The sequence below is a fragment of the Venturia canescens genome, chromosome 1 (assembly GCF_019457755.1).
Source record: "Venturia canescens isolate UGA chromosome 1, ASM1945775v1, whole genome shotgun sequence".
Taxonomy (NCBI): Eukaryota; Metazoa; Arthropoda; class Insecta; order Hymenoptera; family Ichneumonidae; genus Venturia; species Venturia canescens.
Genome location: NC_057421.1, coordinates 33,759,385 through 33,784,124, shown reverse-complemented (window position 1 = coordinate 33,784,124; position 24,740 = coordinate 33,759,385). Strand labels below are relative to the sequence as shown.

Genomic DNA, 24,740 nt, shown 5'->3' with positions numbered 1-24,740 from the left:
AGTTGAACATGAAAGCGTTATTTGAAAAGACAGGTATAATTTTAAATGTCTTTTTTGGTTCAAACTATATTGATTGTTACATTGCAATTACTAAATTGAAAAAAAGAATTTTTGTTGGAATTTGATTCATGGTTTGATATCACGTTTATCGCGTGGACAGAGTTTTCATCTTTAAAGGAAGACATATCATCGTCAAAAAAATGTTGTGGCACAATTAAATCATTTGAAAATACATGTCCCTCTATTGTTTGAGAATTTACAGAACTGTTTTAACTGTTTGTAATATTCAATGAAGACGAGTCGCTTTCTTCAATAGAGATAGAGATGCGTTTTTTTTTTGCGAGGAAGCATGATATCAACAGAGGCTCGTTTTGCAGTCGCAACAGAAGTAATCGTAGCCTTGGAAGTTGAGGATTCGAAGTCAAGATTACTTGTGATTGAGTCAGCTATTTTCTTTTTATTCCGTTCTGAATCTGCAACATGCCCCTTTGCAACTTTGTCAGACTTCCATCCACCATGACGTTTGAGATCTAGGATGTCGCCTCCACCATCTACGAGAAGTGTTGCAGACATTCTACGGAATGCGTGCCCTGTATACTTTTCGATATCCGGCAATTGTAAAAAGTCTGCGATGAGTTTTGGCATTTTCGATATCTTATGCTTGCCTATTGGCTGTTTGGTGTATTTGCCCATTTGAAAATTCAGAATAAATCGATCTACATTAGAGTTGGCCGGTCGGAGATTTATGTACTTTTTGCAGTATTCGTGTAGTCGACCGTAAATTGTAAAATTTAAATTGTAAAACAGCGTTCTACTGCTGTTTCCATACCAGGAATCTTCATTAAAACCATAGTATTATGATCTTCAACGGCACTGTATTTCAATGACACCAATTCACAAGTTCGACAAGCTCCCATAATTCCAACTGCAAGTACGACCTGTAATAGAAAAAAATAGGTAAAGAAGTATAAGGGGCGGATGATGCGTAGCGCGGGAGGGGTCCTGGCGAATGGTCGATAAAACAAAATCAATATTAAATCCGAGCAACAAAATTTTATAAAACGAAAAAAAAACAAAAACAATTGTATATGAAAATATAAATATAAATCAATTTGAAATAAAAACAAAAATAGTTTAAAAGGAAAACTTAATAACAAGACTGATTTACTAAAAAAAAATTATCAAATTTCAACAGAAAAATAAAAACTAATTTTTCTATGTACTTACCTTTACGTCCAAATACTGATTGTCTGGAGCTTCCTTGAAAAATTTTGAGACATCTTCCGCCGTAAAAATGTTTGACTTCTTTGGTACATAGTTTGCGTGTAACGTTTTTAAAATCCTAATCAGCTTTTTATAATTTCCGATATCAATTCCACCGAATTTATTTACTGTGGACCGCAATTTCGAATATTTTGACCACAACGTTGCTGAACTGAGTTTTACTGATAACTCGTTGAAATACACTATAAAAACTGCTTCATCAAACGACGACGTGCGTTTAGTTTTACGCCAAGCTTTGAAGCTGTTGTATTCTTTAATATACTCTCGTTTTGATTTTGCAGGTAAAGAGTCCATCGAAATTTTTTTAGCTTTTTTTAGAATTTCTATAGGAATCTCATCTGTATTATCTGAGTCAGAGTCACTGTAATCATTTGCCATTTTTATAATAATGATACGCGTGAAAAGTGCTTACAACGAACTGAAGCGAAAATTTAATAAGGAAAGAAATGACAGTAGCAGTAAAGCGCGTATTTTGTCTTTGCTTCTCTGTCTGTCTCTCTTATGGCGTCGAGCCGCTACCGCGTCTCTTGATACATAGCTGTCTTTCATAGCGCAGTGCCCACGCTTAAGCGTAAGAAAGAGATAGCCTCATGTGAGAGAAGCAAGCAAGCTCTCTTCTGTTTTGTTTCCATCTCTTTCTTTTTTCGCGGCTCAGACTTTACATTTACCATTTCGCGGTCTCTATACGGGCCGCAAACATTCATTTTGCGGCCTGAGGACAAAAAAAGTTGTTTCAAAGAAATTCCCCCTATCTTTTTGAGGTATAATGCGAAAACGGTCGATCATCAATGTACTTTTTGTGCATCTTCTGAATTTTTTTCTCCGAGTAAAGATTTTTCGATGTCGGCTTCTAATATCTGTAGATATAAATTGAGTGGTTGCAGCGACTTCAGATGCTGATGGAAAGGATTTTTGGATTTGATCCATAATCCGGAGAAAATAAAAGATTATTTTTTCAGTAAACTCCGGAGTAGCTCACGATCGTTTAATCTTTTCATATTTACATTAGAACAAAAGTTACGATTACTCAAAATGAGAAATTAATATTATTAATACTATGGTAATATTCGACATGTATCAAATGTACAAATGGAGGGAGCTCGCCTGCATGCTCCGCTACAGTTTTCATAATAGGAATAGTTAAATACGAGCGAGAAAAGGCATTCTTATAGTATCTCGCTAAGATGTTATAATGATTTGACGCTATTTCTGGTTATCTTTTCGGACGAGATCATCATATCGCAAAAGTGTTCTTAGCAGATCGAATTATGATCTTTCGCGGATTAAACCGCGAAAGGAAAGATCAAGATACAACACATTTCTCGGCATCCTTTTGTGATTGTCCCGAGGTAACTGAAAACGGTCCTGCACGTCGTCTCGCACAAGCTACTGCGTCGTTTGGCACGTATGATATTCTTACACCGCCATAGGCACGTCGTGGTGGAAGGGCGTAAGCCGTGGCTTCGTCCGAGCTACTCGACGAGCTGCACGTCGAGCAACAACTCTCGTTGTCTTCATGCCTCGTTCGCGGTCCAACATTTCCTGGAAAAAGTACGAGACGCAACAAAATCGTTAATTGGGTATGTATTTCTTCCCTTTTTTCAGATAATTATAATTATTAAAATTCTTGAGAAATTTTATCCGATCGTTCCATTAAAATGGTCTCGTTACGATGGCGGTTGATACTCGATGTTTCAAAATTACGGGTTCGATAAGCAGTCCTGTGAAACTTTTTCGCACACTTCTAGACTACCATCAAACTATTCGGAAATTAAGGACGGCATAACTCTTAGTGTTTTTCTAAATTCTTCTGGATGCTGGAATAAGAATCTTTTGTGATCACTTTCTTTCAACTCTTTTCTTTTAGTACTTGCATTTTGTCTGGATATTTATGGGTTTTAAGGAATGAAAATGTTGGAAAGCTGTACCTATTGAAGGAAAATATTTCGAAATTAAGAAATACATTATAAGTAGAATTACACATTTGTCAACAAATTTTTAATTAGGAATAAAAATAAATCAATCTGCAATAATTACCTGGACCATCGTTTTTTGATGTCCATAATTTGAAAAGCAAATTTCGTTCTATTTTTATCTATTACATAATGGTTGCGTCCATTTGTAATCAATGTGGAGATCCTAGAGACGTTTGTTAATGGATTTTGCAAATACTTAGTTCCTGAAGATTCAAAAATTGTGTTCTGAATACGCATGTAGATTTTGTCGTTTCCGTTGTTTGTAATTAAAATACTTAACAAAAGATTAACACATGTCTGCAGTATGCTCATTTTCAATTGACCATATCTCATTTTATTATATTGAATGTTTATTGAAATATATTATTTTTATTCATAGCCAAAAAGATTATTCGATAAGACAAGAAGCTTACGCCTCTATATTATATAAATTGGAGCTTCTGATATACCGGTGGCTTTGGACTCGTAATTTCAAATGTTCAATAACACTTTTGGTCAAGATTCTGCCACGTCTTTATATTTAACGGGAGAATTCTCTTGATACCGGTCGAGCGTATCACGTGAATGATTAGAATAATTCGACAATAAACGCACCCCAAGAAGTACTGGCGACTTCTTCCGGTTGGAGACTTCTGGAGCGAGGGACTTGAGGTCTGGAAGATGACGGGGATAACGGTGTATCCGCAGAATTATTCAATGGCATCGAGGACGTTGATACCGCGTGTGGATCATCGCCCTGAAATCTTACACGCCTGGACGTTGGAGTGGGTGGATCATTGAGGTTAAGATTGCCACAAATATCGGTTGTATCGGCGGAAGGACTGGACAGACTGACACTAGCACTTTGTTGGCCTATCAAATATGGCGGTGGTGGTAGTTCCGGCATACTTGATGCATGAGTCGGTGGACAAGTAGGAACACAGCGGAGCGGTTCTCGATCCCTGGCTTGCATCAATCTGGACAAACGATTAATATATTTTCAGTCTTTATTTTTCAGTCAAAATTGAGTAGAGGGAGTAAAATGATAGAGAGAACAGAAAGAGTAGATTCGAGGTATTCCTAATTCTACTGAATTCTATTCAGAGAACAGACTCGATATCTGAAGCTCGACCGATTAAGCTCCGGATTATTATTGACTTGAAAAAAAAGAATGAAATATTCACATTGTCATTGTACAGAATATTCATATATAAAAGTGTTTCGTTGAAGTCCATACCTTCCGAGTTCGCTGGGAGTTTCTTCGGGATGCGTGTTCCGTTCTTGTAGTAACCTCTCGAGATTTCTCTCAAGTATAACCCTGTCAAGTCCCCCGGACCTGGATCCAGCTCCCGGAAGAGGTTCAGCCGGAAACTCAAGTACTGAAGCCTGTGTCGGAGTTGTAGCTAAGGAAGCTGATCCTTGATAATGTTTACGTGGCATTCTGGGTGAATTCCTCGCTGAACTGATTACATGTCTCGTCGTAGGGGGAGGAGGCGGAGGGCTCGATGAACCTTCACTTGGTGTTGGTGCTTTTCTGCCAGCTCTGAAATGGGATAAGAGGGAGATGAAAACATATATACTAGTCTTCTGCATTGAGTCACAATGGCGGCGAAGTGAGTGGAGAAACATCTTGAGAGGTGGTCTCCTTCCCCAATGGAATCTTAATAATCTTGGAATGCTCGGCTCACAGATAAAAACTCAATTATTGAAAAAAATGTCTCTGAAGTATACTGGGAGACGGATCCACGTGACTCATTAACTTGTTTTTATATTAGGTTTTTTCTAAATTCCTAGCAACATGACTGAGACTGTATGCGGCTCATTGTACATGGCTTTCGTCAATTTTGTACAAAAAGAGCGGTAATCATAAAGCAGTTATAACGATAAAAAAAAATATACACAGCCGGTTAAAGATATAGAGAATAAATTTGTTGGCGAATGGTTCGAGAAAACCAAGCATAGAGACGCGCAGGAAAGAGATAGAAAAATATTTGAAGAAGTCAAAAGCATGACGCTGGAGATATATATTGTAACGGTCCGATTGTGTTAGTGCACACCGTCACGCGTGAATTCGAGCTTTTTTAGTATAAAATGAACCGACACGAAAGAAAAACGAGAATACGGTGTTTTGAATTTGAAAATCAACAAAAATTTATTCAATAATGATTTTTAAAGATTCTATTTAAAAATTAAATATAGTTCCTTTTTGAGTTGCTTATTGTTTCCTTGTCGCATAAAAAATGTCAATTTTTGATATTCAATAATTTTATGATCATTTTTAAACAAAAAAATCAATTTTTTTTATGACTCGATACAATATGATAAATTCTATAGTTCGTTTTTACTTTCCATAATTTTGCAGTCACTTTTAACAAACAAAAATATGATTCTTTTCTCATCAGACCCAATACAGTTTTTGTAAGAAATAATAAATTTCGCAATCGCTTTTGAAATACAAAACGTCAAATTCTTTACCATTTTCACAAAAGTGAGACTTTTTTCATCTTATCTCGAAAATGAAATGATCAATCGGGAATTTAATTCTTCAGAAAAATTACTTTTCAATTTGTTCGCCGCTCAAGAAATAATAACTATCGCTTCGGTAAAGAGTCTCTGGCAGCAACTCGTCATATATATAAATGTACTTGTCTCAGAGTCGCTACCGCGACTCTAGATAAAGATTGAGTCACATCAGGAATTGTGAAACAGAACAAACCAGAATTGTTCAGGCCCTCCTGATGTGAAAGAAAGGATTCTACCCAAGAATCTTGTGACCGAACGAATCTGAACGACCACGGCCCTTTTGGATAGAAAAGGAAAAGAATTCACCAGGAATCTTGAGAGACAGAACGTACCCGAACTGTCCCGACCCTCCTGGCTAGATCGGGAGGGAAAATAAGTTTTGGCCTCGAACTGCCTTGTCTGATTGTACTTTTTGTGAAAGTTGGGTGTCAGAATTTCGAAGCAAAACTGCTTCACGAAGCCTCTGCGCTCGGTCTTTTATACTTGACGAGATAAAGATACAATGATGATAATTCGATTAGACTTTTGCTCAGTTTTCCGATTGGTTTAGAAATTTAATCTCAAACATGGGAATCCCCGTATAAAATTTCTGATTGGAGTTTTTTTTTTGCGTCGAGTCATGATTTGTCAGATAAATCAGCATTCACGTTTGCCCGAGAATTTTCTATTTCACGAAATAAATTGAATTGACTAAAAATGTTGAATTAAAAATTCCACTATATTGCTAAAAATAATTTCTGTCTTCCAATTTCGTTTTCAATCTCATCAAAAACTGGATTATTTCATGAAAATTGAATTAAAAAAGAAATTACACAATCGTGAATTTTAGTCTGTTTGAATGTTAATAGGTAGCGGTGTAAACGCGTCACCAGCGGCGCTGCATTAGAACCGCTTCACTAGCTTTGCTGTACTAACGCGCTCGTCAACTGTTGATTTCAATTTGGCTGCCGATGTCAACAATCGAGCATGTCATTTTCAAATCTCACAAAAGCGTGTTTTGTCTCAATATATATATATATATATATATATATATCAACAAACTGGTATGCAGATGTTATGTAGGGAAGGATTAAGAATGTCGATATCGGGAACCTTTGGTTCGAAGTATCTGCTGTGCTAATTATTATATAAATAATTTCACTCTATGTGATCGGTTTTTCATTTTTTTGTTCTGACGTATGGAGAGTTGTCGAACGATATCATGCGCAGCTCCAGGTACTAAGAAAACAAACTAAAAATTGTACATTATGTGTACGATTTTTTAGGGTGTGGTATTTTTTCAATACTTGGTTCCTTTGTATTTGCATGAAAAATAATGGAAAATACGAGGTTTTTTGTCTGTGCGCCTTGACAGTTTTAACGTCACTCATGAAGATTATTTTAAGGATGTACATGTGCGTCGTACTAGTCAGTTGACAGTCTTTGCATATTTTTTTTAAAAGAATTAGCCTAGTCGTTCAAATATAACACAATGTTAGTAAAAAAGTGTTATCTTAATTGTTTAATCGCAAATAACGTTTATAAATTGAGTTAATTGCAGAATATATTTCATTCCGAGTCTTTCACATAATTCGATAGTACATTGCGAAAAGGCAGCGTTTGACAAAGTTGAACGTAATCAGTTGACAGATTAGATCAGAGATCACTATATATAACCCTAAGAAGCACAGCTGTCATTGACAATGTGATGTAGCTTGCGCTATATATGAAAAGTGACGTATGGACCTGCAAAATTTCAATTCTGTAACCATTTGTCGTGTTCAACTCAATATTTCTAATTCAGATGACCGTTGACCTCACTTTTTTAACGTACCGTTAGATTCCGCGCGATTCAAATCATATAAGTAATGTTTTTAATCTTCTACATCTAATTTAGACATTTAATTTATATTAAATTTTGAGTCGCAGATAGTTGAAGGGGGTAGTAAGTCATTGTGGCCATAAGCGGCATGTTAATTTCTATACTTTTTGACTGTTAATATTTCAACCAAACAGTCGATAAAGGGTCTTGAATTTTCACAGGCATAGAAAAGAAGACTTGGATTGTAAGACATAAAAAAATTAGCGTGCTATCTAAAAATAGTTCTCGCGTTTGTACATCCTTAATACATTATTTACACACATTTTGCACTACTAACGAGACCAGACCCGAATTCGCGCTATTTTTCAATTTTTTCACGTTATTTGATCAAAGCTGGCTGAGAAAACCGAAATTATTACCTGGGAAAGGCTGGCGGTGGAGGAGGGGGAGGACCAGCCGATGAATCGCTAGGGGTTGTAGGAGGTTCACCCTTGCTGCAAGCTATACTGCAATAAATGGCACCACGGCGTGGCAAAAACGGACGTCCCAAGAGGGATGTTCGACAAGTAGCGCAACAAAAACACGCTTCGGTTGCATGCCAGTGCTGTCCCTCATGGGACATTTGACCTTGATCAACCCCGATAGGCTCGCCACAGCTGTCACAGTACTCGGCAAACGAAGCGTCGAAACAGTGGAGGCAGTAGGGTCGACCTTCTCTCATGACATATCTCTGGCCACCAAGCTGTTGACAATAATAAATATTCAAGCAGCATCCAATTTATAACGAATTTATGTGAAAAACGCTTACACATGATCGAGAATTTTTTTCAAATTTACAGCCTATCAACAATGACATGAACAACATTTGGTGAGAACAAATGTCATGAACAATGCCCGTTTTTTTCTGATAAAAATCATCCATTGTGATATTTTGGATTCATCGAAGGAAAATATATGAATTACTGAGAATATAATGTACTTGGTGACTTGCGAGATTGACATATCGGTTTATCGGTACAACTATTCATAAGAGATAATTGGTAACGTGGAAAAAGATTTGAATCAAATGATTTTAATTTGTAATTTGAAACACTCAATTTGAATAAAATGATGATATATCAGGGGATAAAGCGTGATAATAATGACTGACCTGGCGATCACATTCAAGACATGCAAAATGTCGCATGTGCCATGCTCTTCCTTCAGCTTCGGTACACTCATCAGCAAGTATGATTTCATCACAAGCGCAGCATCGTGGTTTTAGGGTTTCAGCATGATGTCGACCGCAGTAGAGTCTTCCATCTCGCCAAAAGTATATGAGATCAACGAGCAATTGTCGACATACGCAACATACAAAACAGGCGGGATGCCACAACGCTGAAGGTCCGGCTCTGCTTGCACTAACAGCCATTTCGCTAGATGCGATTGCCCGTCCGCACTCGCGACATCCGGTAGCGTGAGGTCTTTCGAGCTGACTCGCGTGACCTCTTCCAAGAGCTTCGCGCTTCCGCTGACCCGCGAATACTCGTAATTCTCTTTTCTCTTCTTCCGAGAGCCCGCTGCAATAGCGGGCTTCGTTGTCGTGGGGCGGTAATTGTTGGAGCAGCTGCTTGACCCTCTCACGTTCACCGGCGCTCCCCACGTAGGGTATCTTGTCTTCGGGTAGAGCGCTGAAGTACAGGTGAACCTGGACGAACAAAGAACCAACAAGGGAATAAAATAAAAACAAGAGAAAGTATTGAAGTATCCGTGAAACGAGTTCTTTGGAAAAAATTTACCGCTTCTCATGCTGTAACATACCCACCAATCGACCGCAAAGTTCAAAATGATTAATGACACTCTTTATCGGTAAATTAAATCGTCTTCTACTTTAAGGAAATTGAGGTGATGCAGCCATCTTTTTTTACTCAATTTTTAGCATAATTTTTACTCAAAAATCATGACTTGTATCAGTCAAAATTAAGACCGCTTTACATTTTAACAATGTTCACGACGACCAAAACCATGTGTGATAGTAATACGCCCAAAACTGTGTAAAATCGTTAGATTATATTATTCTGAACCTGACTAGGTGGATGGTAACGGTCAAAAATGTAGCAACCACGTGGGAAGCCATTTCTGCTGTGTCAAAAAAAAAAGACAAGCGGTGTTATAGCAATATGTCTGATATTGAAAATGTATATAGATTTTGTCATTTCATGACGAAAAAGTTTATTTTCAGAAATTTCGCTCATATATCGCCTGTGCGCATTTTTAAAAATGTGAAGAAATTGAGCGACCCAGATAAATGCTTTTTCTTCATACCTCGGTCGAAAGTACGCACTTTCGGCCCCGATTTCAGGGCCGAAAGTTCAACATTCCTGCATTGGTAAAAAAAAACACGCTCGCTGTGACAGCGGGCGCAAAAATTTTTCTCTGCACACCTCAGTCGAAAGATACCATTTCTGCGCTGTCAAAACTGCATGCGCTTCATTTGTCTCGGCGGGAGCAAAAACTTTTTTCAGCCCTCCGGGCGGAAAGTGGCAACTTTCGGCCCGCTGCGCGTGCCGAAGTTGCCGCATTCCGCCTGCGTCGGACAGAAAAATCGTATACACTCCACGGGAGTGAAATTAGACCACCTCAAACCGCGTGCTTATCACCCTCGCCTTCGGCTCGGGTGACAATTCTGCCCGCGGTTTGAAGTAGTCTATTTTCCCTCCCTAGGTGTGTAATATACTATTTCTTGCTCCCCTAGCCGAAAGTACGCACTTTCGGGCCGCATTTCAGACCGGGAAGAGCAATTTTTGTGGCCGGCTTATGACAGCGCGCTCTGACGGGATTTTTGCGGCCGGTGATATGAACATATGCACGCATTATGCTCTATTCATTTGTTCTGTGCTTGCTCGTGTCAAACGGTCGTTTTGCAAACGCATGAATTGTTTCTACATCCTCGAAGTCGTGCGTAAAAAAAATGGAGCAATCGTCATCAGAAGGTTCCGCAGACGAGGAAGAAATATTGAGGAATTTCTATGAAGAGGCCAACGTTATTGTGCAAGCCGAAATGATATCGAGGAAATCTTCCGATCGGTATCTTCTCGTCTACAACACCTACAAGACATGGCGAGAAGAAAATAAAAAATCTCTCTCCAGCTCAGAAGAAAACAACCTGATAATTTATTTCCGAACCTTAAAAGAAAAACTGAAACCGCCAACTTTGTGGAGCATATGGAGCATGCTTAAAAAAACGTTAAATATAAACGAGAATATTAATATTCATCATTTTCTGAAATTAAAAAGTCTGATAAAAACGAATGCCAAAGGCTACAAACCGAAGAAAGCTTGCGTTTTAAGATAGAATCATATCACAAAATTTATGGACGAGGCTCCAAATCACACGTATTTAGCTATGAAGGTAAAAAATCATTTACATATGCTCACCTCAAACTATACTTTTTTTTTTTACAGCCATTCAATTTTGTTTGCTCCAATTTCTACAGGTTATACTAATATTTGGAGTCTGCGGTTGCCTACGCTGTGACGAAATCACAAATATGAAGGTTGAAGATGTGGAAGACCTAACTGATAAATATCTTGTCTCAATAAATTATAACAAGAATGATTACGCTGGACAATTTATTATTGGAAATCTTTTCTACGACACAGTCAAGAAATATATTTCGTTGAGACCATCAGACAAATTCAGCGACAGGTTTTTTATCAAGTACGCAGAAGGCAAATGTTTTCGAACAGCGTTAGGAAAACATAAGATCGGAGAAGTCCCCGAGAAGATTGCGTCCTACCTAAATCTACCCAATCCAAAAAAATACACCGGCCACTCCTTTCGCAGAACGTCTGCGACGCTTCTTTCCGATTCCGGTGCCAACATGCAAATGGTGAAGCAGCTAGGAAGATGGCGTTCAGACATAATCGCACAGGGGTACATCGAAAATTCTATGCGCAATAGGGAAATGATCTACAATGGTGTAATTCAAAAAACTGCAACGACAGACATCCATTCAATGCCATCTACTAGCGCACAGAACACCGCCGAACCTGAAAATGACGACTCCGATCTTCACGTTAATTGGTTGGATTTTGATGAAGACTTCACTGTCAACAACGTTGATCCCACTCCAAGTAATTCTAAAAAATATATACTCAGTTAACTACCAAGTATACCTATATGGTACTTTTTATTTATAATAGAATTTTTCTTCAGGTACAGTTGTAAAAAACGATTTTACCACTGCGAGGAACAAACTGATACTCATCCCAATTGGGAATCGGAATGAATCGGATGGTAGCAGGAAAAACTTGTTCTGGAATAAACCAGGAATAAAGCTAACTTTCGAAAATCAAGCGAATGTTCAGCCACCGACACGTGGAAGAAGGAAAAACGACGAAGATTCGGACAACCAAAACCAAGCAGCTGTTCAGCCAATCACGTGGAAACGAAAAAAAAACGATGAAGATTCGGGCCATCAAAATTCCAACGGTTTAAATTCAGCACTGAAGACCAAACAATTACAATTTTCTAATTGTACGTTCAACAACTGCGTTTTCAACATCAATTTATGTAATTGTAATAAAGAAAATCGGTCGTGAAATCAGATAAAATCTATACAATTTATTTTATAGTTTATTGATTTGGATTTAGAATGTGTGATATTTTCGTGTTTTTGATTTACTTTTCCAAAAATTTTTCAATGCCCGCCCCGACCAGCAACACCTCGGCTTCGCCTCGGTCTTGCAAAAGTCGGGCGGGCACCCCCCCCCCAGTGCAGGAATATCAAACTTTCTGCCCTTGTGGTGTAATATACTATTATAAACTTATCGTATGACTGCCGGGATTGCGCAAAAAACTGTTTTTAGAAATTTTTTATATCGCCTATAGTTCCAAAAACGAAAAGATCGTTCCAGAGTCGCCTGTTAAACGCCTTAGCGTTTGTTACACTTCTATAGCACGAACGACTTTTGTCTTGGAGAGCAATTTCGATGATGACGATTTCGAGTCCGACAGTGATTATATACGTTCACATTTTTCGTCTTCATTCAAGTTCCCTTTCGTGCCATTTATTTAAGTCCTTGAACTTCAGTTTTTCGGTTTCGGGTAAACTTTTTGTTAATCTTCATCTAATAATTGGAGGGTCCCCTATTTATTCAGTGACTTGCAACATATACTTCAATGTGTCTGAATACGATTTTCAAATTATTTCGGGGTATTGAAAAGTTTCCTGATAAAGAAGTTGCTACAGCGGAATCTTCCTGATATACATTTTTTCTACACGAGGAAAACTTGTTTTATCACCCGAACAATTTTCAGACAGATTGCTATGTTACTGATTAATAAAATTTATTAACATTTTTAAAACGGTCTCGAAATCTAATGCGTTCAAAATTTCTTCTGAAAAATATTTTTTTTCATATCAACTAAATCAAATTTATTTGTAAAGATGATTTTCACACAGATTGCTATGATAATAGTTTTGTTTGTCAGTTTGTCTCATTTTTTTTAAGTGATCTTTCGGGTTTGCGTTACACTATTGATTTTTAGTTATGTTTCTGTATCTTAGAGCTATCATTCAACTATAATTTGAAAATCAGACCGATTGCTATGATACAGTTTGGTAAAATTTGTCGACATTTGTACTAAAATAAATAAAAAAATTATTAACATGTTTGAAAATTCGGCCAGGTCAAACGCTACGCAGAAAATTTCGAATATATTGGTATTTTTGAATTGAGAATCATCGAAGCTATGAATTTGATGCGGTTTTAGCTGTATTACTATAAGATAAAAGTTTTGGTCGTGGTCTCTCGTACTATTAGTCAGTGACAGTCAGCTTCATAAATATGGTTAAGATATTCCTTTCGCATGACCGTATTTTTTGGTGGCGTGAATATGGAGTACTTGAAATTTGAACTAATTCCTAACCTCTGAGAAGTCGCGGTTATATACGAAAAGCTTTTGTTTCTGCCATTTTTCCAACTTCCATCGTTAAGATGATGGATCAGTCGGTAATCACACCTCGAATTTTTTAAATTTATGCTGATTGATGGTAGGTAAGTCATTTATATACAAAAATGAAAAATTAAATATAACTATCAAAGTTGAATGATTATACAAAGAATTAAAATGAAAATTGAAAAAAATGTAATCTCATATAAAATCAAAAATATTATAAACATAACAAAATTAAATCGTCGTCGGGAGAAGTCTCTAATCAAATCATTGAGGAACAACTGGAAAAATTTGTAAAAATCAGCTGATCGTGGCCAAACGTATAACTCTCGGCTTTTTGCCCGTGCGGGCAGTCGGGAGTTAAAAAAAAAATGGCCCGGGGCGGCTGACTGTACGTATAAACAGGTATAACATTACCAAACAAATGTAATTATCCAACACCAGAAGTATGGAAAGTCCCCATATATAAGTATGCTGAATGTAGTAACTATACGATAGATGAAATATTGTCCAGTATTTCCCAGTCTAATTTAATTTTCAAACATACAGTGAGAGATGTCCGTCCGCGCCAGCTTTAATGCTAGTTCCATAAAATTGACACATGAATCAATGTCTTGTTTAATTTTTATTTGAACGAAAAGTGATATGGGTCGGACAAGTACTTTTAACACATATTTAGACATAATTCGTACCGACTCAATCGACGTCGAATTTTGTGAATCCTTAAAGTCTGAAAAGAATCGATTTTCTTATAAGTCTCTGCCACCGTAGAGTAACAAATGACTTTACCTTTAATGTAATTTTTCTGGATTTAAAAGCTTCTCAGAACAATTTCATAATGTTAAAGTTCAGAGTTCCCAATAAAGTACTTGTGCTCCGATTGATATCATGAATTTGAGTGCTGCACGTAACTCAAATGGTAACTTTTTTGATTAATTAGAACTTTTTTAAGTTTCTGATGGTTTCCGTAGGAATGAATATTTCGAATTACCATTAAATACTTGGCCTCAAATTGAGATCATAAATTGTAATGCAGCACGTAACTTAGCTGGATTTTTTTTCAATTGATTTAGTTGTTAGAATAAGATAAGAAGAATGGGGCATTGGCTTCCGAAATGTTTCCAAGAGCTAATTTTTGGTTTTTTAATTCTCACGTTGTATTTGAATTTATTTTCTCTTTACAAAATATTTACAGATATGCACACGCACATGCACACGCGCACGCACGCAAATCGAAGGATATTCGAGACCCACCTGACGATTCCGCACTCAGATCGAAAAATGTTCCAGACACACACACGGGGGTGATCGCCGTTATTTTTTATCGGGGTTGTGGTAGGGGGACCTCACTCCACCATTCTCCTGTACTCCGCCGCTCCACAAGTGGAGGGTCATTTTGTGTATCTTTACCAAATACACATTTTTTTATGAGAGGTCGCGATCGATAAAAAAAGTGAGTGCGCTTTAGACCATACAACTGAAGTAAAACTTTTTTTCGCAACGTACAGACATATGGGTCATTCTACCAATTATGAAATTAATTTGTGCGGGAGGATCTGAATTATGCATAATGATCATTACTTTTCAAAAGTACGTGTCACTGTGAGCTTTCATGATGTTTTTCAAATTTTTTTGTCTAGCCGTTTCTAAGTTATAGAAGTTTGAAAATTTGACAATTTGCAATTATTAACTTCTCGTGTTGGAAATATCGAACCCCTGAATTATTTTTCGGAACACTAAACGTAGTCATTTTTATGTGAAAAAAACCTCAGCTTTTCGATAAAAATATTTTAAATATTCTCAGGGATCAGATAAATCCTGAAAAAGCAATTATATAACTTTAAAATTGCTTTTTCTCCTAATGTACCATTTTTTGAATATTATAGAATATTTTTTTCGTCAAGTTCAGACTTTTTTTTTTTCAAGGTTATAACAGTGTTATTTTATTTTAAGATTCTTAAAAAATCAACTATAAAACAATCAAGTTGAAAGATACGTCATGAATTATCTGTATGTGCCGTACTGCAGCAACAGTCGTCACATCATTTATCGGTTAAAACTCAAAGATCGCGACATATAACATTATATTCAGTAGCTGTGTATATACTAGACTGGGCCAAAAAAAATCAATATTTTTTTTCCAAAAAATATATCGAAAATATTATTTAGAATGACGAAAAAAAAAATTGGTGAGAGTTAGAGCCCTTAATATTAATTTTAAGAGGTCTATCATTGCCGTTTTTGATTTTTATGCATGATTCGATGTTTTACGTCAAAACTGCTAGGAGATTGAAGTGAAAAGAATTTATTTCTACTCATTTTTATATAAAATAGAATTCCCTACAAAAATGGTCTGATTATAAATTTTCTTCAGACGAGCTATTTCAGCTTTTTAAATCGATATGTTTTTTCGATTTGACTTTTTTACTTTGGAACTTTGTAACTAACGAATCAATGAATATAAAAATGAAACCATGACAGATTCTTGAAGCAAATTTGATGCTCTACAAAAAGGCCTCTTAGTATTTTTCCCTAAATTTACTTCTTCAGGAATTATTCACGATTGAAATAAAAAAATCTTAAAATCTTTGTTTTGGAATGGCCTTCAGTTTGATAATACGTTAAAGATTATCAACGAATTGATTTAAGCAGTTTCATCTTCTTTAAGTCAGAATTTTTTTTGTTCACTGTGTTAGTCCCCCCTGGATTTTCTTTATAATTTTTTATAAAAAAAGTTTATTTTTTTGATGAATTTTAAGCCTAGTTACATCGTGGAAAAACGCTCCGTTCTATTGTTTTATAATTATAATAATAGTTTCAACTCCGATTATGTACAAGGCGTTAATAAATTAATTAAAGCAAATGCATGAAAGTCTTAAAACTCGTGATTTGGAAAAAACTTTTAATTCAACATACATGAACAATTATAAAAAAATTATTTTTCAATAACTTTTTTCAGAATAGAAAAATATTGAAAAAGTCGCTTCGATTTCCTTTATAATTTTTCGTAAATCTGTAATTACTAACATTATATAATATTTATCAGTTCCATTGTGTATAAAGAATCGTTATGATGATTCTCCCACCCCCAAAAGCTGAAATAAAATTAATTTAGTCGTGGAAAAAATTAAGCAACCCCATGTGTATTGCGAAACCGATATTCATTTTCTTTCACGTTTAACAATTTCACACCGACGGAATTTGTCTGATCGTGAAAATAATTTCACCTTTAACGCACCATCTCCGGCTGGAATCACACTATGCAATTTTTGGGTTCCATCAATCGCCAAAAAATTGAAGCATCAAGGAATCGTGAAAAATGAGAACGATAAAGCGCTCGAAAATAATAACACATAAATCCTTGATCGCTACTGAGGACAAGTAGTTATGCCTGTATATTTGTGGACAACAGGCCACTGCTCCGATAACCATGTATGGGAGGCATAACACGAGTTCGAGCCACGTTTTAAACAACTTCAAAAATCTATCTCGTGAAAATTAAATATCGATGAATATTGAATGAATAAATTAATAGTTGAATAAAATGTTACAACCAATAAAACTAAAAGCAAAAAATAAATAATTCGAAAGAAATGTTAAAAACCACTAGGCTGAAATCCAACTTAGTTTTAAGATATGAATTCTTGACAGATAAAATTATAAAATCGTTATATTTTTTTTTCGAAAAAAATTATGAAAACATAATTTTTTAATAGTTGATCACGTATGTTTTAGTAGAAGTGCTTTTCAAATCACGAATTTTTAGCCTTTCATGCATTCACTTTATTTAATTTATGATCGCCTTGCACGTAATTGGAGATGAAACTGTTATTATAATTCTAGAAAAATAGAATGGAGCATTTTCCCATGATGTAACTAGGCTTAAAATTCATCAAAAAAATAAACCTTTTTTATAAAAAATTACAAAGAAAATCTAGGGGGACTAACACAGCGAACCCAAAAAATTCTCACTTAAAACGGATATAATTGCTTGAATCAATTCGTTGATAATCTTTGGCATATTATCAAACGAAAGGCCATTCCAAAACAAAAATTTTGACCCCCCGATGTATTAGTTTCGATTTATTTTTCACCAAGTTATATACATTCAAATAAAAAAATGCAATATATTTAAAAAATTCGTAGCCGACAAAAATGTTGAGATAAAAATTTGAAATAAATCAAATGAGTTCGTGTGAGGGAGTCCTTTTTGAGAAAAGAAAATGAATCAAATAAAAAATACGAATTTGAAAAGTGCCCGACTTGGTGTGGAACGCCCGATTACAAGAAAAGCTTAAACCACTCCGGTAGTGATATTATATTACAATTAGTCTGGAGGTCGTATAATTAAAGGAATTCAAAAGCTTCGAACTGACAAAAGCTTGAACTTATAGCCTATCGGTTCTCAATAAAAAAAATCCAAGACTTTACAAGCATATTGTTTAAAGATTGTTTTAGCTACTCTTGATTGTGCATACTTAAAACATGTCAAAATTCATAACAGCATTTTTGCTTCCTCATAGAGGAAGCTTTGTGACGATGAAAAAATTTTTTTTTCCAGTTTTCAATGACAATGTGCTGAAGATGTTCAAAAACATCGAAAAGTCATGTCCGGATATGTGTGTGTGTGTGTGCACATGCGCATTCACACTTTTCGTAGCACTTCCGTTACACCCTTCCGTAAAAAGATTTTCACCAGTTTAGCCCCCAAGCCCAGCACGCTTATAGAAGTTTTACTTCAAAAATTAAAAAATTCATTAACTTGCAATATTCTATGAACTTGTGTAATTATTTCTTTTGTTAAGGAAAGAAATTTTCAAAACAATTAGAAACGGTATGGCTTTTGTAAAGAGTCTCTGGAAGCAACTCGAGTAAACATGAGTGTACTTTTCTTGAGTCGCTACCGCGACTGCATTGTCGACTTTTTGTGTTGAAAATATCGAATATCTGAACTATTTTTTGAAGCATTAAAAATAGTGATTCATATGTAAAAAAATCTCAGCTTTTTAATAAAAATCTTTTCAATATTTTAGATATAGAAAACATCACCGGTACGAGAAAATACAAATGTTGTAAGAAAAGATGATAAGATGTATTAGATCTTTATTATCTTCACTCGTTTCGATACTTTTGACATATAATAAACACTTTTAACCCTTAGTGTGCACACCTTCACAGCGAAACATTTTGAGCACATGGGGTCACTTTGACCCCTGGTCATTTTTGACATCGAATATCTCGGTAATTATGCGCTTTTCGGAATAAAAGGTTTAGTCACTTTTTGCAGTGGATTGATCCAACTTTAAGGCTGCAAAGTCGAATTTCCAAAAAAATCTTTTTTCATTGTTCAAAAACGTGCTCAAAGTTGATAGTGCTCGTAAAAAACACTTTTTCAGTTAAACAAATTTTGGGGTCAACCTGACCCCAGATGCGCACTAAGGGTTAACAATGACGAATCCAGAACTATCGTAATCAGGGGGTACGGTATAGATTGCGTCCCTTTTATAGTCACAGCATTTGTAAATCTGGCCTTAAGTTGTAATTTGAAAGCCTTGCATTTTTCGTTCGAAACAAAAGCAAAATCAATATTCTTAAATGATTCCCGTGCCCAGTTATACAACGCCAAGGATAATAAAATTGCATTTTTCGTGTCCATTTGAGGGGATGTCTTTGTAGCTGAACGTTTAATGGTGCCTGCCAACCCATCACCAAGGCCTTTTTTCCATGGGCTGTCGCGAAGAATGCCACTCAGCTTCTAATACAAAATCATCTACGTGGTAACATAAATTTCCGAATGCAAATTTGTTTTTAAATTGCTGTGGTGCTCCATCCGAAAAATAGTATACTTTCGTAACACCATGCAATCTCTGTTTCAAATATTTTAACAATTGTTCTTGAAACAAATAGCTTCTGTATCGTGATGTCTACAATCAGAGATGCCAACGAAGCTGAAATGCTTGGACTCGTTATTCTCTATGAAATTCACGACCATTGGAAAAAGCATTGCTTGATCATTATTCACTATATTATGCACTATAAAAGCAAAATTTTCGGCAAAATCTAAGGCGACTAAGAATTCACCTAACTTGAGTTGGTTTTTCAAATTGGCAAAATATCTGTTTTGTGCTTTTGTGTCAATATCATGTTTCAATATTTTTCCTATTTGTTCCGAGAGTAACTGTAGGACAACTTCTGAGGAACTTGTGATCTCAAACAGAGTGCAGTGATTCGTTGATGTCCGTTTTTTGTAACGAACTCCATCTTTGTTATTATCCTCGAACAGTTCTTAGTTGATCGATTACACTTGAATTTTTTGAACAATTTTCACACAACCGAAAGTAACACGACTCCGTTGGCTTCGAACAAAGGAATTTCTTCAGGAGACTCCTATAAACCGGCTGTGAATTATTAAGCCATTCAGTGTCTTTTTCTGATGATGATAATTTATAGCCTTAACAAAATTTATAGTGTGAAAAAAATATAAGACCGAATCTGTAAGGGAGATAGGGAGTGTTGGTCACCTCCCAACATAAGTTTCAAGTTTTGGTGTAGCACATACTGTATGTGTACCAGCAGCACTAGCCAAAACGCAATGTTGAGATCTTAGCTCTGCAAATTTGTCAAAACTAATCTGAATTTCTCGATATTTCTCAAGAAAATTGCAATGCAGCCTACGAAGATTGAACATTAATTGCTTTTTTGTCTTTGAGTGCGTGAACCATCGGGATTCTTGACTGATTTAACATCTTTCTTTCCTGGCATCTCTCTGACATTCTCTTGATCTTCATAATATTCTATGACAAACTATCGGATGTCCGCGTCTATAGGTTCATTTCCAGGACGTGTGGGTTTTTAAATTTTGTTCTCGATATTGATCTCCTTAAAAAACTTCTTCGCAGCCGCGGCATACAAATATGAGCAATTGAACTCTTCTTTAATCTTAAAAATACTCCAAGTGTCTGGCAATACCGAAAGATACTGGATTTTACGTGACCTGAAAAAAAGAGTACGATATATCATGTAAACCCGAAACACTAAAATTTATTGTAAAAAATGTTGGCTCACTTGTTAGTTTCAGAATGGTAACGTATTTTCAACTTTGCCAACGTTCATGCGAAATTCTTTTGCAATTTTTCTGCTGTTGTTTCGAGTTCAATGCCATATTCGTTCTTGATTTTTTTTTTAATTGGTTGATGAATCTCGTCACATTTCCATCACGTATCGTTCCCTACTCAGGCTGTAATTTGAAATGCGTTACTTGATCTTACTTCCGGGTGTAATACGAGAAATTTAGATATTTATTAATTATTTGGTCTCACTCTTTTGTTTAATCGGGCTGAGTTTCAAAAATGGTTTTCGACCCAATGACTTGATGATGTTTATTGCAAGGAACTTGTTACGGCTATGAGAGTTTGGTAAGTTCCTGTGAGAAACTTTGGGTGTCAACACTTTTTTTCTAGTGGATTGTACTTTGTAACTTCACTTCTACACCGCAAACACAAATACATACTACCGTCAGCTATCTTAAATTTCCAGAGCTGGGCAGCTGGAAACGAACGCAAATTTTGAGGTTATAAATTGTGACAGGAAACTAGGCTCGAACATTTTCCGTCCCCAGCTATTTGATCAGTGCGTAATACGTAGGCGCCTTGGATCGCGTGGCTACGTTAATTTATATCGATTTTTGACTAGTCTGAGAGATGTCGCCCTAGGACTGAGCAAGCTTTGTCAAAATCCGTCGGCAGCTGCGCGTCGATCAGTGGTCGAACTAATCAGTAATTGGAGGGGATGCCGATTTCTCGATTCCCGAAAGGCGTTAAGAGAATACTGTACGATCGGCGGTCATAGCGAAAATATCAGAAATAATATAAACTATTATAACAGGTTCTCATACAAGAGATTCCTGAAATATTAAATAGAATTTATTTGCCAAATATTGGGAACTACTGATAGTTCAAACGGAGAATTTACCCGCCCAAGATTTCGTCAATAAGCTCAATAAAAGAATATTATTTGTCAATGAAAATTATCGAGAGGTTGGACATTATACGAAGGTTTAAAATTAAGTATTTGTCTAAGTTTCTTTCTTTCTTTCTCATGAAATTATTCCTTTTCTCTCATTTTTCTCGTTACGGGTCGTCGACTTCCCCCCCCCCCCCCCCCTACCCCCCTTTGAGAAATAGAGTCGATACATTCAATTAAAATATTATTGCTAATTCCGAAGAGTATTAGCTGGCGCCCAACAAATTTATTTAACATCGTTATTTAAAACAGAGCCCTGGCAGTCTCTAACCTAGACCCCGTCAGGTGAAGGTAATTTGGACAGATTTAGTATTTAGTCGGGAAAATAATACCTGTCTCAAAATTCATATTTGGTAAAAAATAAAAACTTACGTGGCGGCAGCGACTCAGAGATAAACTTTATATTCTATTATGGATACTGTATATCCACGGTAACGTAATACGTTTTCACGGGCATTTTCAAGATATCGATATTTTAATCCATAGTTGACGTGACGATCGTTGCGGCAGCACGGCACACACCAATAACACCGTCACACAAAAAAAATTTGATTGGCTGAAAACCTTAGAGATCTAATAAGTGAAGAATAAGGAGAAAGATTTCATCAAGACATCAGCGAAATGGAGAATCGGTGTCAGGGAAAATGGAATATCAATATGATGGCAGATTTTTGCTGGATACTAAAGAGAGAAAGAGGAAAAGAAGATAGAAAGAAGAAGAGAAACCCGCTGCATATAGGTCGTTCGAAGAGAAAAGAATTCGTTAGAAGAGAAGGACGGTTTAAGATCGATGAAGATATTTCTCTTCTCATATTACTTGTAGAAAATGAAAAAAAAAATCAATTAAGCAGAATTCAAACCAAAGAACAATCATGCTCGCAATAGTTTTATATTCAAGTTTTTTATACAATATTCCCTAGTTTCTAGTTTATTGCATACAGAATATACAGATCTTTTTTTGTGTACAGTTTAAGATGAATCATGCATGTGTAAGACATTCAAAAAACGATTTTTTGACGTTTTTTTGCTATTTTTTGTTATTTTTAATGATCTTCGACCGCATGCATGTGTAAAACACTCAAAAAACTATTTTTTGACGTTTTTTTTGTTATTTTTAATGATCTTTGACCGAAGTATGCATGATTGGGACTACTAGCTACTGGATTCGGATTGAGCTGCTCGAAATTCGTAAAGAACAATTTTAGCCAGTTTTTTCCATGGAAGCAATATTTTGGAGACGTTCGAGTTAAACAGACGCCCAGATTCGGTTTCAGCGCATTAAAATACAAAAAGAGCATACTCGATAAAGATCAATAAAACTCTTCCTTTACCCATGCTAGTGATTTTGACCCATTTTTAGCGATTTTTGCAGTTTACTTAAAATTTTTTGGGTATATCAGCCAATCTGACTCTCGATTCAAATTCAGCGCATCAAATAACATAAAAAACACCCCCGATTAAGGTCGAAGACAACTGTTATCATGCTTTTAACAGCGATTTTCCGCTATTTTTGCGGTTTTTTTGAAATTTACTCAAAATTTTGGGGATGTATCAGCCAATCTGACCTCAGATTCAGATTCAGCGCATCAAATTACATAAAAAAAAATCCCGGGTAAGATCAAAGACAACTGTTATCATGCTTTTAACTGCGATTTTCCGCAATTTTGGCGGTTTTTTGGAATTTACTCAAAATTTTGTATATTGGTCAATCTGACTCCGGATTCGGATTCAGCGGGCCAAAATACGTAGAGATTGATGGGTCCGGTTCTAGGTACTGAGCACTTTTTTTTGTGTTCCAGTGTAATTCATAACACAACTTTCAACTTAATTTTTTCATGGTTGATTTTTTAAGAATCCCAAAATAAATAGCACTTTTCCGTTGTAAAAAAGTCTGAACTTTTAGAAATAAATATTTTCAAAAATTTCAAAAATGATACATTAGTAAAAAAAGCGATTTTTAAGTTATAATCGTATTGTTTGGGATCTTCCTTATATCATAGAATATTGAAAATATTTTTATCGAAAAGCTGAGATTTTTTTTCATAAAAATTACTACTTTTAATATTTCAAAAAATAATTCGAAGGTTCGATATTTTCAACGTAAAAAGTCGACAATTGCAAATTTTCAAACCTTTATAACTCCGAAACGGCTCGACAGAAAAATATGAAAAAAATCATGAAAGCTCACGGTGACACGTACTTTTGAAAAGCAATGACTATTACTCATAATTTAGACCCTCCGGCACAAATTAATTCTATAATTGGTGGAATGAGCCATATAAAGAAAAATGAGATATCAGTGAGAGCGTCTCAGCAACAGATGACAGAGCTGCGAATGTGTTTGGGTTTGTTTGCTTGTAATTTTTTCAAAGCAGTCAACTGTTAAAAATTCGTAAGTTTTTATGCAATGATTGACTTTTTGTTAAATTTGGACATAATTTTCGATCATCCGAAACTAATGTTTGAAGGTTCGTTAACTAGTTTTAAAGTATTTAACTGGAACTTGGAACTATTATTTTAAGAGCAGTAAATGTACTTTTCTTTACTTTTTTACAGCATCTAGCTATTTTTTTTCGTGGTAGGAGAGACCGGGGCTAGTTGACCAACGGGGTAAGTTGACCATAATAAACAATAAGATTCAAACCACGGAATTTAAACGTACACTTGGTTGATATTATGTTCAATATAACCTCTCACTCGCATTCATGTGTCTCAACACGTCGGAGCGAAACGTCGTTTAGGAACAGTAAAGAATTTTCGTAAATCCAAATTCCGAAGCAAATATTCACGTCAATAATGTTATCTATCTACTGCTGACTTGAATATTTTTCCAATTATCGCAATAGTCTTCTACATGAGAGTTTATACACTGCCGACCGAAAGTATGGAATCACCAGACAAAAATTTGAGCCGCATTAAAAGTTTGATAGCGTTTTAAAGAATCAAGATAGCTTAATTTAGCAAACGGCGTCTCAAAGAGGACTATTTTTCCTTCAAATTCCCATTTGCAAATTTTGATTATAACTCTTTTTGGATTGAGTACGCTGTCTTGAAAATGACTGTTTTCCAGTGTTTTTTTATCTGTTTAAAACTGAGCGCATGGCTAGTGGGAATTTTCCTTGTGCATTTTTTTTATGACAACCTTAAAGGCAAGAGTATAATAGGTTTAATTTCACTTTTGAAAAAGTTTTCTGCGATCTTTTTTTCGCAGAGT

The 24,740-nt window shown here is 35.8% G+C and overlaps 2 protein-coding genes across 5 annotated transcripts in view; both read right to left on the bottom strand.

Annotated features, from left to right (window-relative positions):
• LOC122411069 (uncharacterized) lies at positions 1-1,759 on the bottom strand. Its single transcript, XM_043419596.1, has 2 exons — positions 1,228-1,759; positions 1-938 (listed from the first exon to the last, which is right to left on the bottom strand). The coding sequence occupies exons 1-2, from the start codon at positions 1,660-1,662 to the stop codon at positions 792-794; spliced, it is 582 nt and encodes a 193-aa protein (XP_043275531.1). The 5' UTR covers positions 1,663-1,759; the 3' UTR covers positions 1-791.
• A 489-nt stretch (positions 1,760-2,248) lies between these two features.
• Positions 2,249-24,740, bottom strand: part of LOC122410660 (protein espinas-like) — a 290,979-nt gene continuing 268,487 nt past the window's right edge. For all 4 annotated transcript variants that reach the window (XM_043419004.1, XM_043419020.1, XM_043419012.1 and 1 more), the window contains 5 exons: positions 8,714-9,250; positions 7,983-8,305; positions 4,477-4,782; positions 3,855-4,216; positions 2,249-2,826 (listed from right to left, as the gene is read on the bottom strand). In XM_043419004.1, coding sequence (XP_043274939.1) covers positions 2,588-2,826; positions 3,855-4,216; positions 4,477-4,782; positions 7,983-8,305; positions 8,714-9,250 — 1,767 coding nt within the window. In that variant the 3' untranslated portion in view covers positions 2,249-2,587. The remainder of the gene's footprint in view (positions 2,827-3,854; positions 4,217-4,476; positions 4,783-7,982; positions 8,306-8,713; positions 9,251-24,740) is intronic.

Excerpts from the sequence above, each read along its gene's own strand:
- LOC122411069 (XM_043419596.1), bottom strand. The coding sequence starts at position 1,662 with ATGGCAAATGATTACAGTGACTCTGACTCAGATAATACAGATGAGATT. Across the intron at positions 939-1,227 it reads ATCAGTATTTGGACGTAAAG|GTCGTACTTGCAGTTGGAAT; the intron begins GTAAGTACATAG and ends TTTCTATTACAG.